Here is an 18,302-nt window from a genome sequence, read left to right as displayed (position 1 = left end):
ATTGGATCTTTGTGTCCATCAGGCCTCAATGTAGATATCTATTTAAATTGTTATATCTCCAATTACTAGTTTTTCTGGCCCATTTTATTCAGTGTTGTAGGGTTATTCAACCTTAATGGTAACCAAAAGTTAAAACCCCACCCTCCTCCAGTTACGAATCACTGATATAGCATAATGGTTGACTTCTTAAGATGAAAAATGTTTTTTAACCTTTAAATTTTAAGATTATATTGTCGGATAATAGTATACTGTTGGTTGGAATTATTTATGGTTGTAATTTGCTTATGGAGCCACTAGATGGCACTAGGTGTAATACTTATGAGTAAGACTTTGTGTAATAAAGGGTTATTAATATTATGTCATATCAAATAGTGAAAATATGGTCCTTTTTTGGGTTGACTCCTCTTTACTGACGGAGTAAATATGGGCTATTTGCATAATTGTCACTAGCCCATGAGGCCGTATAGATCATGATCCTTATTTGATCTCCTATATTTTTTAATTGCATATTAATTTATAGTATGGTTTTTATGTAAGTTTTTGTGTGAAAGGAACACAACAATATGTACAGCAGACCCTCTAAGACCCCTTTCACTCTGGGGCAGTGCGGGCGTTGGCAGTAAAACCCTGCTAGTTATAGCGGTGCTTTTTGGCCACCAGCGGGACACTTTTAACCGGCCAAAGAAAGGGTTAATGGCACCTGTGCTGCCGAAGTGCTGCCGAAGTGCTGCCAATTTCAGTGGGCAGGGGCGGTGCGCCCCAAAGATGCTGCTTGCAGGGCTTTTTTTTCCCCATCATGCAAGTGCACCGCCTCAATGTGAAAGCACTCGGGCTTTACAGGCGCTATTTTTTAGCGCTAAAAAAAGCTCCTTAGTGTGAAAAGGGTCTAATACATTTAACTAAAACGCACTGACTCTCGGAAGTTTTGGAATAGTTTTCATGTAATATCTCCTTAGCCAATGACAATAAGTTGTGGCTTCAAGAAAATGGTGGCGGGTAAGCTTCCTGATGACGTATTGATCACGAAATGCATTAAGGCTGCGAGACCGCGTCTATCGACGTCACATCCGGCTTCCTGGTTTATACCTCCTGTGCTTTGGAACGCACACCACGACCTGGAGAGACGGCGAGTGCATTCACTAAAGCTGAACATGGTGCTGATAGCACCCCTAAATGTAAGTGTACATTATTTACTCATCTGCTTCAACCGACTTTTAATAAACTTTGCGCTATGATTCTCAACATTCTTCTCCTGAGCCTTAATGATCACTGTAAGGAGACACTTCTGTGGTTTGGAGTCATCGCCTCAATGCATGCTGCTGTTTGATAGGTTACAATTTCTGCAAGGTATATTCATTATGAATTTCTGGTGAGTTTGAATTTCTCACACGCGGTTTGCGGTGGAGCACTGTTTAACGGATTAACCTATTTCTGCACTTTTCTTTTGATCACGGTGACCGGATCATTTTTTTTTTACAATTGTTATAATATGGGATTTGTACCCTATGGACTTAAATTTATGCTAATGAATATGCTTTTGTGATTTATGTTGATGGTCACTATCTGTTATGGGAGTTGGCGCCACACCTTTTTCGCACTAATATTTGATTATAAATTGGTGTATTCCACTTTTTAAAAGGGGCAGGTGCACTTATGGTTATTTAATATTTTCTGGCACCATCACTTGTCACTAGATTTATACCTATATCTGATGACATTCCCTCTGTTCTCAGCTGCATAAGAGCTGGGGGAGAAGAAACAGCAGCACACTGATCTTCTAATTGAAAGGCTATGCAGGGGAGGTGTGTCAGGAGAAGTCTGATCATTGGAGGAGAGCAGCCGGACTTCCCAGCATAGCTAGAGAACTGATCATGCGGTGCTCTGGTGCCTAATGTGGCCAGTTTTTAATAGGAAAGCGGAGGAACCACATTGGGTAGGAACACCAGGGATTTCACACAAAGGAAACAATACAAAAAGTACAGGATTCTTTTTCATGCAAGTACATGATACAGCAGGCACATATCAGGAATATGACATGTTGGGTTTACATATTCTTTAAGCTTACTGGCAGGAAGGGCATATTACAAGTTTACTAAGGATTCATTCACACAATGCACAGCCCCATACAACGTGAAGAGTCCTTTATCTGTTGAGAAGTAAATGGATGCTCATCACCTGTTTAAACTTACATGCACAGTTTTGTTTGACAGGTACGCAGAGCCCGTGCATCCGGAGTCATGCACCTATCTGTGCATACCTGTAAAACTGGGCTATGTGTGAATGCGTACAGCCAATGCATATCCATCCACTTTTGTATAGGTTGCCTGCATGCAGCAACACGTTAGAACAAGAAGATAAACAAATGGCTCTTCGAGCTCTACTGGTCTCCACGCCTGTGTTAACCTCCCTGGCGGTTTTCCCGAGTGTGGCTCGGGGTTAAAATTCAGGACCATTAGCGGTAATCCCGAGCCACACTCGGGATTACATCGCAGGATCCTGGTGGGGCTTTACTTACCTTGTCCCCGGGATCCTGCGATGTCCCCCGCTGTGTCTGCGGGCTCTGTCCTCCTCCGAAGCCTCTCCGTGCCAGGCTCCGTTCCCTGCGAGCGGCGCGACGCACGGGGGCGGAGCCTGGCGGCAAATTCAAAAAAGTGTAAAATCATAACACATACAGTACTGTAATCTTACAGATTACAGTACTGTATGAAATTATTTCACATCCCTTTTGTCCCCAGTGCTTTGTCCTATGCCCTGCATGCAGTTTTTTGTTATGTATACTGTTCTTTCTGCTTGGAAACTGGAGATTGTCCATAGCAACCAAAAAGTGTCCCTTTACATCAAAAGTGGCTTTAGACCAGCTAGAAAACAGCGATAGTAAATTAGAACACTTGCAGAATTGAGCGATAGTGAATCGTGGGGAAATTTATTTTATTAATTTTTTTTTTTTTTTTTTAATTATTTTTATTTATTATAATTTTATGTTTTTGTGTTTCAAACTTTATCATACCCGGGATATCTACTAGACTCTTGTTTGGACAGATTTAAGTGTGTTATTGTTAAGAATTACAGACCTACAATATAAAACGCCAAATTTCCATGCAAAATAATTGTACCGCTTTCAGCACCTAAAATCCGAAATAATCATACCGCCAGGGAGGTTAATGAACCCTTGGTTGATTGAAGAGAACTGAGCCAAGGTTCCTAGACCACAAAGTCTCTTCCATATGTGTGTGTATAGATTCCACAATATTGTATATCATTTTGCAAAAGTCAAATCTGTTGTTTGTTTGCATGCAGAATTTAAATACACCGGGAAAGACTGTTTCAACTACAGATGGACCCAAATTTCCAGGAGATAAAAGCTCCACGACGCAAAATAATAACCAGCAGAAAAAAGGGATTCAGGTTTTACCTGATGGTAATGTATTTGAAATCATGGTTTCTTTTCTGTATTTGTTTGCAGCTTGGTGAAAGACATTGAATGATATTGGGAGTTTTTGTGTCCAGTTAGAACTTTTGTTTAAAGAGAGGCAGTAATTTCTTGTCAAGCAAACTGATTGTGTATAACACTCTCTGCCTCCATATACCCTGGAGCCATGAAAATCTTGGCATTTGGTGCAGATGTACACTTCCCTCTGCCTCCCATAATGCATTACTTGGTGCTAGAGTGACGCCTCTCCAGGTACAAGCACTGTTAGTGGGAAAGTAGGTAGAGGAGTGGACCTATGCTAATACATTTGCTGTGGCTTCAGGTATTGTATTGTGGGAGGGTAGATCCATAACTCATTTATGGAAGTTTGGGCTTTTCAGGGTTAGAGGGTCTTACTCGCTGTGAAGGTATAAGTTTGGTACGTTTTTATTGCTTCTCTGTGCACTGTCAGCATTGATTTATGTTCCTTAAAAATATTAGATTTGTGTTTCTTAATCCTACAGGACAGTAAAGGTCTTCATATTCATGAGTGGATTGGATGGGTTCTTTGCCACACCAGATGATTGGACCCTGGCATAGCCAATCAGAGCTTGAACGCTTCCACCGTGCAATTATTTTACTAGTGTCCTTAGGTGATGCGTGCATTCTCCCCTCATAGAGATATATCCAAGGGTGTTTTTAATGTTAGAAATTTTCTATCAAAAGACCTTGACTATACCAAACCATTGCAACAATGTAACCATTCCTGATAGTTTTCCCCTGGTTTAGTGCTGCAGGGACTGTACCCTGACCCCACGTAAAGATGGGAGTGGGGATGACCTGTAGTGCTGCAACTACACTGGACCTGGCAGGAGGATGACACACCTAGGAATATGGTGCATTGTGTGTGTGCGCGCATCACTGCTGCATGCTCTACAGGCTCAAGGCCGTGGTCCCTTAGGGGGTCGTGGTGCCCAACCGAAGTGGGAAAAGTTTTGGACCTATGACTGAAGTGAGTCGGTTGCTGACCCGTTAAACATTGTGTTCCCCTACCATGTCTTCATAGTACCAAAATCTCTGGACCACCCCATTTGGGCATTTCCCACCTCAATGGAAAGGCCCAATGGCTGCTATCTATTGAGCAGCTACTTGGACACCAGATGTCTGGCATCCATATACTCTAAGAAGTTGGACAGATTTGTGACCAGAATGCGGGATCCACAAGTGATCCCAGTGGCTGCTCTGACTGTAAGATCGATCCCAGCTGATCTATGCCTTTCCTCCTGTAGCTGCTACTTCATCTTTTTTTTACAGGTTTGAGATGGAAACGATGCTGGTAATTTTTGGTAGGTCCAAACTGGTCAAGGAGAGCTTGGTTCTCAGATATGATTTGCCTGCTAGTGGAGCCTCTTGGCTACTTCTGGACCAACCAGATCATCTGTCTTGAGGTCCCTTCTTCCATCCTGCTTCATGTTCGCTGGCTTCAATGTTGTGGATGTTGAAGCCCAGGTCCTGGCAGAGAGGATTTCTATTTGGAACGTATACTTTCATTGGTGTGAGAGAAAATTCCACCCTTGCTAATATTCTGCGGAATGCCTTCTGGCTTATCTGCAGCAGTGGCGGCTGGTGAACTGGATGTGACGCTGGAGTGCCGAAAAAACGCCGCCTAGTCAACCTCCGGTCCCGACCAATAAATTAAAAAAAGCACAGGAGCCAGAGACAAATCAGTGTAGAGTGGGGATGTTTGCGGGCGCATCGCTTGCTCCCCGAACATGCCCTAAACACAGGCAAATCAGCTTCCAATCAGCTGATTGCAAGCTGGGAAGCTTCCCATAGACCGCAGTGTGTCCGGCGCTTGGGAAGTCTTAAAGTGACTATTTTTAATTTTATTTATTTTTGTGAAAAGCTTGGGGGGGCGGCGCCAATGCGCCCCCTATGGACGGGCCACCACTGATCTGCAGTCTGGCCTGGACCAGAAACTTGCATTGAGAACTTTGAACGATCGGGCCTTAGATATTTTGTTCTACAGATCCTTCGCCTCACTCTTTGGTGAATGCCTACGTTTAGGGGTTTGCTCATTGTTCCGCCTCAACGGTCTCCTGTGAGACACTGGATCTTCTTGTGCTTTTGGGCTCTAGTGGCTGCCTTTTTTATACTGATCTAGGAGCTTCCCTTGGTGGATCTTAAACGTAAAGTGGCTTTCCTAGTAGCAGTTACTGCGGTCAGATGGGTTCTGGAACTGGCTGCTTTATCTTGTAAAGAGACATTTTTGGTATTGCACAGATATAAGGTGGACCTGTGACCAAACGCTTCTTTCTTGCCTAAAGTGGTATCTGGATTTAACTTAAATGAGGAGGTTGTCTTCCTTTCACTGTCCCCAATCAGAAACCACAAAATCATAATGGTGGGACTTAACCTATACCTCCAATAGTAACTCAATTAAAAGAGAACATAAAATTTTATTGTATACATTAAAAACGTTCTCACAAATATTAAAATCATATTTGAGGTCATAATCACATCAGCAGCCAATCACTGAAAAACCCAGATGGAGTGTCAAGGTAGTAGCTGCAATGGGGTCAACTCATTTTACAGGGACCCTTGCTTCCTCAGGACCTCAAACACCCCTTGAATATTCCCATATCATTACAGTGCCATGTAGAAAACTGAACATTTAAAACCGCAGTAAAGAAAATATAATAATATATTATACCAAAATAAAAACAAAGTACATAGAAGTACATCCTCACAGGAAAACAAGGAACAAGAAAGGGAGAGATTTTTTTATTTAATAAAATGCAAGCGGTGCCTTGGATTATGTGCATAATTCGTTGCAGAAGAATGCTTGTAATCCGAAGCACTCGTATATCAAAGTGAGTTTCCCAATAGAAGTTGATGGAAACTCAGATAATTTGTTCCACAGTGACTTTTAGTGTATGCAGTACCACATGTGGCCAGAGACACTTGGAAACCGCTCGGAGAGGCGGAACCAAGCGGCTCTGAGTGTTACCGGCGCCCTCGCACCTCTGGCCAAATGCGATACTGCACACCGCAAAGGCTTGAATCCTGCTTGTTTTGCGAGACAATGCTCGCGAACTGAGTCAGGATTTAAAAAAAATAATGGCTCATATTGCAAAATGCTCATTAACCATGTTACTCGAAATCCGAGGTATTGCTGTATATAATAAAGCCAAAATATCTAACATAGTGTAGCACAATTCCTCTATATCATCTATAGTAAAGTTAAAACAATCAAATGGATATAAAAAAATCAGTATACAATTACAAATGGATCAGTGTCCATATATAAATTATGTAAATCTGCAAATGTTCTCCACATATATCTGTGCTCCTCCACCTCGTAAGGCCTGCAGTAAAGTAGTGTGGGCCACCAGCGTATATTGCACTCTAGCTGCTCACCTTACTGCTTTGACCCCTGTGTCACCAGCAGGTCAAAACACGCTGTGTTCCCCTTTAAGGGAAATGGGGATGTGGATTTGATGAATCAGCTTCAATATCTCCTACATCACCATACCAGCCTGAAAACTCATGGTCAGAATATGTAAGGGAACAGAACACACAATCTAGTGCACTCTGTATCAATGGTGTTGATTAATGGTGTAGATGGCACTTCAGCAGTGCTAACTGTCATCATGTAACACACATACGTTGATATGCTGAAATGCAGAGAGATGACCGTGGGAGCCTGGAGCGTGACGTCGCCTGCGGCCATCTCTCTCTGCATGGCAGCATATTGAAATGTGTTTTTTACGCAATGATAGTTAGCACTGTTGAAGTGCAATTTATTTGTTCTTTTAATAAACGCCATTGATACAGAGAGCACTGGAGACTGGAGAGCTGGGCTGTGGAGAGGGTGGGAGCAACCAGCTCAGGCTCGCTGAGAGGCTGAGCCGGCTGCCAGTCCAAGCATGTGGGCGGATCCCGACCATATGGTCGCAATCTTTCCCAAGCCTGGATCAGCTCTTTGACGTAAGCCAACAGTGGGCTTCAGTCTGCTGTCTGCTGAAAACAGGTCACAGGAATGCAGAACAAACTGCGCTCCAGTGATCCACAGGAGGACAGCCAAACAAGCTTTGGATGTACTTCTCCTTCTAACAAATCTACACTGGAGATCAAAATTGGAGAACCTACAATTTCCTAAATTTCAAGGTCACTGCTTGGTCCCAAAATGAAAATATGAAATTATCTAACAGGAGTAAAAGAGTTGCATATATTTTGAAGCACAGAATAAAAAAATGTAATGAGATTTGAAAAAGAACATTGATCAAAATTAGAGAACACTTTCAGATACCTCTCAGTTATTGGTGTTAATCTGGCACCTTGTGCTAATTTCTTTAATTATCTGACAAACCCTATTTAACTGGCAGCCTAACTTTCCAGTTTTCACTGACTTTGCAAGATGGTGAGCTGTTAAGTGACTGAAGCCCTCTGGCAGCAGGTTATCCAAATGAAGGCCAAAGGGATGACCCTTTCAGCCATAGCAAAAGAAGTTTGTCATTCCAAATGTGTAATTTGTAGAATATTGCATCTTTACAACGTCACAAACTCATTCAAGTCCCCCAAGAAGGCTGGTCGTCCATGAAAGACAAGCGCAAGAGAGGACAGGATAATGTGGAGAATCTCAATGGGCAATTGGTTCAACGCTGCAGCTGCAATTGCTTGCCAGTTCAGTGTTGATCAGAGTAAAGATCTGCCTTGTCATAAAGTGTCTCGCTGTTTAAGAGAATTTGGACTGAAATCAAACTCTGCAGTGACCAAACCTCTCATTAGCAGAAAGCATCAAAAGACTAGACTAACCTTTTTGCTGAGAAGCATGTTGTGTGGACAGAGAACTGGTCCAAAGTTCACTCTAGTGATGAAAGCAAGTTTACTTTGAGTACTATGGGAAACCATTATGTTCGTCATCAAACAGGGGGAAGACTGAACCCAAAGTGTGTAAAGAAGTCATTGAAAGGTGGAGGGAGGAAGCGCCATGGTTTGGGGGATGTTGGTGTGCAGCCTCTCTTACAGCTACATGGCAGAGTGAATGCAAATGTTTATCAGAACCTTCTTTTTAACATGCTGTTCCTTCCCTGCATTCATCACCCAATCAGCCAGCAATTTTCATGCACGGCAATGCCCCATGTCGCACAGCAAAACTGGAAAACCTCTTCCTTGAAGCTGAAAACATTGAAATAATGAAGTGGCCAGCCCTGAGTCCTGATCTAAACCCAATAGAAAACCTCTGGAAAAGTTATGGCAAAGAAACCCACTAAAGTCACTGAACTGTGGAAGAGACTGGAAGAAGAGTGGAACAAAATCCCACCAGAGCAGTGTGAAAGACTAGTGATGTCCTGTGGCCGCAGATGTGCTTAAGTCATTCAAAGCAAGGGCCTGTACACTTCCTACTAATTGTTGATTGTTGTAACATTTAGAAATTTGTTTAAATTAGTTGTAATCTTTTTCCGTGCTACAGTCATTGCTGTTCCCTAATTTTGATCATTGTTTTCTATAAAATAAAGTATTTTTTGTTGAAGTGCCTTGGTTATTTTGAAAAACCACTGTTGTATTAGCATGGTATAGCCACAACAAAAATTCCATCAAATGTTGAGCAATGAAGATTACATTATTTCTGAAAAAAATCAAGTGTTCATAAATTGTTCTCTAATTTGTGATCTCCAGTATAGATCACCTCAAAAATACCATAGAAGTTGTACACATAAACGAGTAAAACATGGAGTCTCAGTCAAGCTCTGGGCATCATCTCCTCCTCCTTTTTTTTTTTTTTTTTTTTTAATGAATTTTCTGAATGGTAAGGTGCTTCTGTTTCCAGTTAAGGCACATCCTGGGTGTTTCAGCATCAGGCTTTTGTTGCTTAGCTGTGTAAGGCTGCTACCTGGTCATTGGTTCGCACATTTACAAATTTCTACCAGGTAGATGTTCAGGCCTCCTGCTGATCAGTTTTGGCTGCAACCCTTTGGCCGACCCAGTGGATGAAACGCTGCGTCGAGGTGCAGCTGCACGGCAATCTGTATTGACACTACTCCTTATCCTGTAGGGAAGGTTGCTGAAGATGTGTGGGACAGTCCTTTGCAATGCCAAGTGATTAGCTGGGATATGTGATATTTCTTTTGACATCTTTATTTTGTTTAGTTTGTGAGTAGTTATTGGATGTTTATGAAAGTGTAATGGTTTTTATGGTAATACACTGTGCAAGTTCCTCTTTCTTTGCCCAGTATCTGAGAAACCACCAAATTATCATTCCTATCAGTGTATGGGAAGACTCTTCAGAAGGAATGGTGCATTCTGAGCACTTTATGCCAAGCATTTTTTCTGTGAGGCATAACCATTTGTAGAGAGAGATTTACATAGGGTGAGCACTTGAGGTGATTGTTTGTGGAGTTGGATAATCACATCCTCTTTCCTGCATGATTGGAACACTGCTATTTGCAGTTATATCATGTGTGGGACTTTTGAACTGACTTTTTTTTTTTACAGAACTTTTACACTTCATGCTTTGAATTTCTAGAGTTGTTCTAGCGCCTTCTGGAATCTGTTAACCTATCCTTCTATAGTTTGTGCTTGTCTCAATCCAGAGCACTAAGTGTAATTTCTCTCTGCTACCTTGTTCCTCTGTTATAAGCCTAAGCCACTTCTGAATTTTCCTGAGGCTAAGAGAAATGGTGCCAGGAGGGCACAGTCTGTGATTGACAGTCTCAGTTCTGTTCCTGTGTGCTGTTTGAAGGGGGTGTGTCTCTTTTCTCCAATCAGCTGTCAGAACTCTCCTCACTGATGTAACTTCAGCTCTCCAGCCCCTGCTTCTCAGAGCTGAGAGATCACGTGTAAATTTTGCACTTTGGATGTAGGGGAAACCTACCGATGCATGTACAGCTTATGTAGGAGGATTTGTTTCATCTGTGTATCGCCTGAGGCCATTCACTTCAGTGGGTATACGTAAAGGTTTACATTCACTTTAAGGCCATTGTTGGTCTGTATGTTGAAGATCTTGGCTGCCATGTTACTGTCCACTTATTTTACTGCTCTGGGGTGACCCATCTTTTATGAATATGAAGACTTGTGCTGTAGGATAAAAAAAATTGTGTTTTTGACTTGCTTGTAAAATCCTTTTTCTGGAGTACAGTATAGAATACAGGACCCTCTTCTTTGTGACTTGGTCCTAACATTGCTTATTACAAAACTGAGGCTTGCATTGTGTGAATGTTAACGTTTTGATTGGCTTGGCCAGTGTCCAGTCATCTGAAGGTGTGGCATATAACCCAATTACATAGTTGGTAAGGTTGAATAAAAGACAATAGGCCATCTGTTTGTTATGAATGCGAAGACTTACGTCCTGTACTGTGCAGTATTTTACAGGCAAATCAAAAATCCAGTTTCACAAGTTCACAGCAAAGAGTTGGAGATTTTCTGTTTTTTAAAGTATTTCCATTATAGACCGTACCCTGAATTATTGGTTCACATTATTCAGTTTATGTATTTAAACATTCAGCTTTCTGCCTGGAATGCCACATTCCACCATTGTGTTCATACTCGTTGGCTTATGATGCATCACAGCGAATCCCCAGGAGCTTTAGGCCAAAAACCTTTACCAGAAATAAAGAATTACCCAGTATGCAATGCATAACCTTTGCCCCTGGTTAGCTTTGTCACAGGTGCCAATCAACTGAAAAAATGTATAACCTAGCCCTATAGGGTTGCTCTCACAGCAGCCATGCAGTTATGTATTTTTTTTTTTTTTTTTTCAGTTTTGGCATTGGTACATGTTCCCCATGGCAGGGTCTGGTCTCTCATGCCTGTTGCTGTCACTAGCTTGTATAGTAGCCCTACAAATGGCCACAATTTAACGGGATTTCAATGGGGTTAGCTGTAAACTGCAAATGGAACCCAGGCGGATTTGTTCATCCTACCTGTAACCATACTCTTCAGAAGAGCGTTCAAACTTGCACATTGTGTGCATCTGTTCTTCCAATCTAGCACATTTGGAGAGAAGAAAACTTTGGTCACATGCAGAGGATGTAATAAAGTTCTTTGCTGTGAGTCACTGTGCTCGCTGTGGTGATTTTGTTTTTAAGTTACTGTGTGTGTGTGTCTTCCTGGTTTGTACCAGAGTTCAGAATTCCTGAAAGGAATTATTTTTGTTGATGCATACTTTAAATCCATTGATGAGGGGTCTTGTAACCCTTTACTTTAAAGCACAATTAAATCAAATGTATTTTTTTTTTTTTTGCTAGTGTATTCTTTGGTGCCTTACAATAGGGCTGTTCTTTAAATACTTTTGGCAGATTTATGAATGTCTTAGGTGCTGTTGCTGCATTGATCTTCTACATCAACCAACCAAAGCATGCATGTGTAGAACTGTGACAGTAACAAATGCTGTTTAGGGCCGTGTTATGTGGCACTATTACTCATTTTCAGGAGCTTGGAAAAAGTGTGGAAGGTCAAGCAGTTGATGAGCATAGCAACTGTTAGGCTTCTGGTGACCTCTCACTCTTGATTCTGGAGGTAGAGTCCAAATACATAAAGCTGAATAAGGTGACCAATGTAAATTTCTTATTAGAAAGCTTGTATAGATATTTTAATTTTAAGACCTGAATATTCATAGTCTTGCAAAAAAAGTGGTGACTGGTTCTCTTTAAATGCCAGAACACTGAGACCACCCTGAACATAGTTTAAAAGGCCCTTACAGAACACATTGGTACCAGCATTTAAACTGAGGCTTTCCTTTTTGTTAAATTATTTAAAACTGTATTGAACCCCAAAGCAAACCTTTTTAATATGTTGTAGATTACCACTTTCTAGATGTGGTGGCTGCATTTGTTTTCTTTTTTAGGCTTTAATTTATTTTCACCTGGTCATCCAGCCAGTAAGTCTGTTTTATTTTTCAACAGAGCAAGCTGTCCTGCAGTTGTGGCTGAGACAGAACATTTTCCACTGATGGGGGTTATCAACTTTTATATAAAACCTTTATCCCATAAGGAGGAAAAAATTGTTGCTGTAACTGCCTAAAAAGTGTTAACTGGAGTTTTTAAATTGTAAGTGCACTTAAAACCTGCTAGATCTAACCCTCCCCTTCCCCCAGACTGACAATGCTGCTGTCCAGAGGTGTCTGTTTCATCCAGAGTGTAGGCACTCTAATACAGAAGGTGTGTTATTGGCCGGTGAAAACAGAGGGGGGGGGGGGGAAGCCTAAAAAAGAAAACTAATGCAGCCAACAGCTCCAATGATTGGTAAGCTGTAATATTATTACATTTTTGATTTGGGAGTTTATTACCCCTTTAATTATCTACACAGTCATGTCTTATTGTCCTGTTTTAATTACCAGGACCTCAAGCTCTTGAGAAAAATATTTTGTTAGATGTTTCTAATTGTGATTGCTGGTATGTCTTGTCCAGGCCGCGTTACCAACATTCCTCAAGGTATGGTGACAGATCAGTTTGGCATGATTGGCTTGTTAACATTCATCAGGGCAGCTGAAACAGACCCAGGGATGGTACATCTTGCGTTAGGAAGTGACTTGACAACACTAGGCCTCAATCTCAACTCTCCAGAGTAAGTCAGTTTTTTTTTTTTTTTTTTGTTTTTTTTTTTTTCTTTTCGTTTTTGTGCTTTTTGCTAATGATGTCTGTGTATCTATATATTTTGGTTTGCATAAAAAAAAAAAAAAAAATGTTTGTCAGTCTGTGCCAAGTCTGGAAAATAAAATGTTCATTAAACCGTGTTTATAGGCATTCTCTTTGAAGTATATATTTAAAATCCAAAAGAAATTAGCAGTTTTTATAAATGTTTTCTGTATACATGCTTTTTGAGAATATTTTAACTGGATTGATTGCAATAGAATTTATCAAAGTGTATTTTTATTGATCATGATGCTCAACACCCAGTTTTTTTTTTTTTCCTCCCTTCTTGCTGTAAACAAATAGCTATTCCTAATTTAAATAGACTGTTTCTCAAAGAACTATCTGTGTTGCCCCCTAGCACCCTATTGGTTCTCTATGTCAGGTTTCTAGGACGTATGACAGACTGGAAGGGAGAAGCTTAGAAAGTAGGCTTTTTCATGAATTGTGAGTTTCAGTATTTTTTTTTCTTCTTTTCTTCCTGAAGTTAAATCTACCATGTTGCTTCGTCAAGGCCAACTAGTCTACCCTCCCCTTTACAGATACTTACCTTTCCGACACTCTCCAGCACATTGTGACATACACTGTACTTCTGGGTGTGGGGAAGCAAATTATCCTTTCCCATTCATCCCACAATGCAGTGCTCAGCACTAAAGCAATCAATGATCAGGCCTGTGTACCAGGGCAGGGGATTGTCCTTAGTCCTGTTTGAGCTCTAGCACTGAGCTTATACCGGACTGTGTTACTCTGTGCCCGCAGAGAAGTGCAGGAGAGGTAAGTATTAGTTGTAACTTTGCCCTGAATGGGTTGCATTTAGTAGTGCCTGACTTTGTAATGTATTGTATATAAGTTGGAAACTTTTATCATTGCCAAAAATTTGAAAGTACACCTATCATTTCTGGCCTCCCAGGTAAATTGCATTTTCAGATACAGGGCATCAATGGCAGCCTGTATTTTCAAGACATATAAGATATATCAAGACCGGTATTCTTTAAGTACTAGTATGAACTGCCTCTAGTTATAAAGGAGCTTTGAAGTAAAGCTCTTAGTTTCTTTAAAATTACATCTTTTTTGCTGGTGTGGCATTGGGCACGACTCGTTGCATAGCTTTATATGAACGGATGACCTTTTATTTTACTTCAATACTTTGAAGTTTGATTGTTTAAAAGCACAATGACTACATACTATTTGTACTTGACACCAAATCACTTTGAATCAAGAGACCTTCAGATTTATAGTGTAAAAAGTATTTTTTAGTTGATTTTTTTTTCTTTGCCTTTATACAAAAGCACGATAATGGTTTCTAATAGAACTAAAATGATCTGAAACCTTCTTGTGTGTATTTTAGGAGTTTCTACAAGCTAGTGTTAAAATCTGCTGAAAGCTTTCTAGTAAGGAATAGCTGTCAGCAAACTGGAATATCAGGATCCTGTTCACCTTAAAACAAAAAGGCCATTGCGAAATACCCAGTTCCGACTTCAGACGTGCCCAGGAGGTATAGGTGATGTCCCCATGCCTCATCCATTCTGGGTGCTCAAAACACAGGGAGAATGCACTGCTGGGATGTTGTGCCTTCCCTGAAGTGTCAGAAGTGGGGGCCAATATAAAGTTTGTTTTGTAAAAGCTTTTATATCCTAATCGTACTGGACTGGTGTTCCTGGACCAAGGGTTATATTTTGTTACTTTTTCACTTTTGGATGATTTTAACTGTGGCAAAAATGTTTGTTAGGGCCACCCCTAGTGCATTTTTTACTAGTGTCTTTTGGTTTAGTTAGATCTGTTCTTCCCCCGGATAGGTGTGTGTGTTTGTTTTTTGTTTTTTTGTTTTTTTTAACTATTGGGTTTTTTTCATCTTCATTTTTTATCAACATTTGACTGCTTATTACCTTTTGCTATCTAGCAGATTCTGGATTGTTTGCCCTTGATTATGTACCTCCTGGTACTATACTCAGACCCCACTGGCCCATAATGTTTGCTTTGGGCACTGGATCCTGTGTTCAAGGGGTTGTAAACCCTCACGTTTTTTCACCTTTAATGCATTCTATGCATTAAGGTGCAAAACCACCTGTGATGCAGCAATCCCCCCCCCCCCCCCAGAGTCCCACTATTACTTGCCTGAACCCGGTCTTTCCAGCAACAGGGACAAGCACACCAGTTCCAGCCTCTGTTTCGGGTCCTGATTGGTTAGATTGATGGCAGCGCAGCCATTGGCTCCCACTGCTGTCAATCAAATTTTGTCTCTAAGTTTTCATAGAGTAGTTTTAAAAATGTTTTTTCCTTCCTATTTGGACTTGGTCTCAGAATAATAAGGTAACTGCTTCATGCCTCCCAGATGACATGTTTCAATCCACCTGTTTTGACGAGATCTCAAACAGCTTGTTGGTGCAGTCTTCTGCAGAGACATAGTCACTGGAAATTGGGTCAGTTCCTGGGTTATTGCTGCTCCTTCTCCAGACAAGTAAAACCCCATCCATTCCGCACTCTTGAACCATGCGTACCCCACTTGGGAATCCCCTCCCTTTTTAATGGCAGATCACAAGCGCAAGGCAACTGGGACTAAAGGACCTAATAGCATGAATTTCACAGATGTCCTACAGGAAATCCAGAACACTGCTCCGGGTGATAGCAGTTTCCTTACTCTAAAGCAATGTTCTGTATTGACACTCTTCCCACTCAGCCATGCGGCTTGTCTGACAAAAGCGGATTTCTCTACCACTTTGTTTGAAAGCTTTGGAAAACTTTTAGAACTTCTAGAATCTTCGCTTTCCATACACATCCCTGTTTCCCCCGACCCTGTTCAGGAATCAGCAGAAACTCCTCTACTTGAAGATCTGGAGGAAAGTATTGAGGATATTGATTTTTGTAGCCCGCTTGCCACTTTAGGCCTCACTGCCTCCAACCAGGGTCAGCTGAGAGCCCACCTTTTACTGAATGTCCTTTATCTTCTTGTTACCTCACTAGTTGCTCAATAGCCTCTTGATTTTGAAATTAAACCATTAATCCCCAGTAGTTTCCTATTTGTAAGACCGGTGACTGCTATTCCTCCTATTCCCCCAGCCATCTTGGCACAGCCCATTTGTAGTTCTCTTCAGCAAGTAGGGACTTGTACTTCCATCCCTGCTTGCTGTAGTGGACAGGACTCAGACCCCCCCCAGTCTGTACCACCCAAGGGGGTGGAGTCCTACATACAATCTGCCCAGCCACTGTCAAAAAAACTCTACTCTCCCTCCCCTCCACCTCTTTCAGCTGACAGTCTTGTCATTCACCCTTGGCCACCTGTAATTGCCGCCCGATACCTCCCGGCATCTTCCTCTCCCCCTCACTGCTCCACTTGCTTCTGGATTCCCCCCCTCCTTTCTTGTGCTCCCTCCCCCAGCATTGATGCATTGATCTAATTTGGCCAGCACTCATTTGAGAATTTGGGATCTAGCGATTCGTAAGATCGGGGCTCCTGCTTTCCATGCACACATGCATTTGATGCAATGCTGGATTTCTAGAGCATTGTGTATTTGCACCGTGTTATTTCTGAACTTGGACTAAAAACCTAAGAGCTTAAGACCGAATTCTCCCTGACCAACTTTATGCTTTTCAGATATTTACAATTGCGGCATGCCCTACACACACAATTTCCTGACTCTTTTTTTTATTTATTTTTTTTTTTTTCCCAGCTCCCTTCACTTTCTTTTCCACAAATTCCAGCTCCCTTCACATTTAATTCTAGACTTGATTTTAGGTCCAGACCCGCAAAAGTTGATCTCCTCCATATTTTACAACGACCTCCTTACCCCTTCTGCTACCGTGTTGGCATATCAACTTAAAACCAGATGGTCAAGGGATGTAGGAGAAATGGAAGATGAGGGCTACCCCACAAAGTCTCTCACTCCTATGGCTTGTACCTCTAGTCAAAGAAATGGATTCTTATGTTCTCCATAGATTTCAACCTCTAAACCAATCCTTAAAGTATAACTAAAGGTTCCTTTTTATTAAAGCAGTTGGTTTCGGACAGAGTGGCCCCGATCTGCCTCGTCTGGGGTCCCTCAGTGGCGCTCTTGGCTCCTCCTCTTCTCGTGTGCCCCTTCGGAGAAGCGCGCTCCTGTGTCCTGCTGCTGCATCCATTGACACAAACAGCAGGACTATGCTCTGCCCCGGCTCCCACATCATTGGATTTGATTGACAGCAGCGCGTTCCAATGGCTGCACTGCTATCAATCTATCCAATCAGGACCTGAGACACCAGCTGGAGCGCGTGTGCTTGTGCCCGGGGCAGGAACGATTGGGCTCAGGTAAGTAAAGGGGGGGGGGGCTCCGGGGGGCTAGCGCACTACAAGAGGTTTTTCACCTCGATGCATAGAATGCCCTTTTAATACTTTCTTTCAATACAAGCCTTGGCCTACCAAACCTTTCCAGAAGCACTCCAGACAATGAAGGGGAGCCCCTGCTCCTAGGAGTGGGGGGGCGGTGGATGTTGGCCTTTGTGCTAGTTTTGATCTTGGACATCCCAGACCTTTGGGTCTAGTCTGTCACTTTAAAGGGTTAAAAAATAGTTTTTATCCCTGCACATTGATCGCTTTTTGCCTTCCAATCTGCTAGTTTCAAACAAAGGCAGATTTGATGACCACCTTGCACTAACTTCAAGGAGTTGTGATAGATGTACCACATGTACCAGACATACAAAAAGTCTCTCCCTAATTTCCAATCATGGCTTTCTGCATTTTGTTGAGGGAGACCTGCACTATTCACTTTCCTCTATATCCCGAGTGTACAAAAAGCAAGCCAGAATCTTCCTTCTCAAGGTTCAGCTCTCAGACACTCAGATTACGAGCACACCCCTTAATTTGCTTTTGTATGAGGGTTCTAGGCCTCATGGTGGCAACCTTCGAGGCAGATCCCTTTGCTCAATTTCACTTCAGACCCCCTTCAATCCAACATCAAGATGGAAACAAGCTAGTATAATTATTGGATCGACCAACTGGAAATGTCATTCCTCCACAGGTCTTGGAATGTGAAAGCAGGGCAGAGTTTACAACTCCCAGACTGTTCAAGGGAAATTATCCCTGCAGAAAACAAAGCTACCCATCAATATTCTAGAACTGAGAGCCATCATACTGTCTCTACAACATTGAACCTGCCTTCTACAAGCTCATTGAACCTCCCTTCTCAAGCTGGACAAATTTTGTGGCTAAAACCAGAAATCCCCTAGCCTTCGCAGTAAATGCTCTGGTGGTTCGTTGCGTGCCATTTGAGCTGGTTTATGCCCTCTTT

General features: G+C 41.9%; 1 protein-coding gene across 4 annotated transcripts in view; it reads left to right on the top strand.

The window, feature by feature from the left end:
- Positions 1-18,302, top strand: part of CNOT2 (CCR4-NOT transcription complex subunit 2) — a 141,004-nt gene that overhangs the window by 92,038 nt on the left and 30,664 nt on the right. For all 4 annotated transcript variants that reach the window (XM_073620052.1, XM_073620049.1, XM_073620051.1 and 1 more), the window contains exons 9-10: positions 3,298-3,418; positions 12,820-12,976. In XM_073620052.1, the coding sequence (XP_073476153.1) occupies positions 3,298-3,418; positions 12,820-12,976 (278 nt within the window). The remainder of the gene's footprint in view (positions 1-3,297; positions 3,419-12,819; positions 12,977-18,302) is intronic.

Source organism: Aquarana catesbeiana, linkage group LG03, assembly GCF_042186555.1.
Source record: "Aquarana catesbeiana isolate 2022-GZ linkage group LG03, ASM4218655v1, whole genome shotgun sequence".
NCBI lineage: Eukaryota > Metazoa > Chordata > Amphibia > Anura > Ranidae > Aquarana > Aquarana catesbeiana.
Note: the sequence above shows the minus strand (reverse complement) of the source record. Positions and strands in the feature narration are given on the sequence as shown.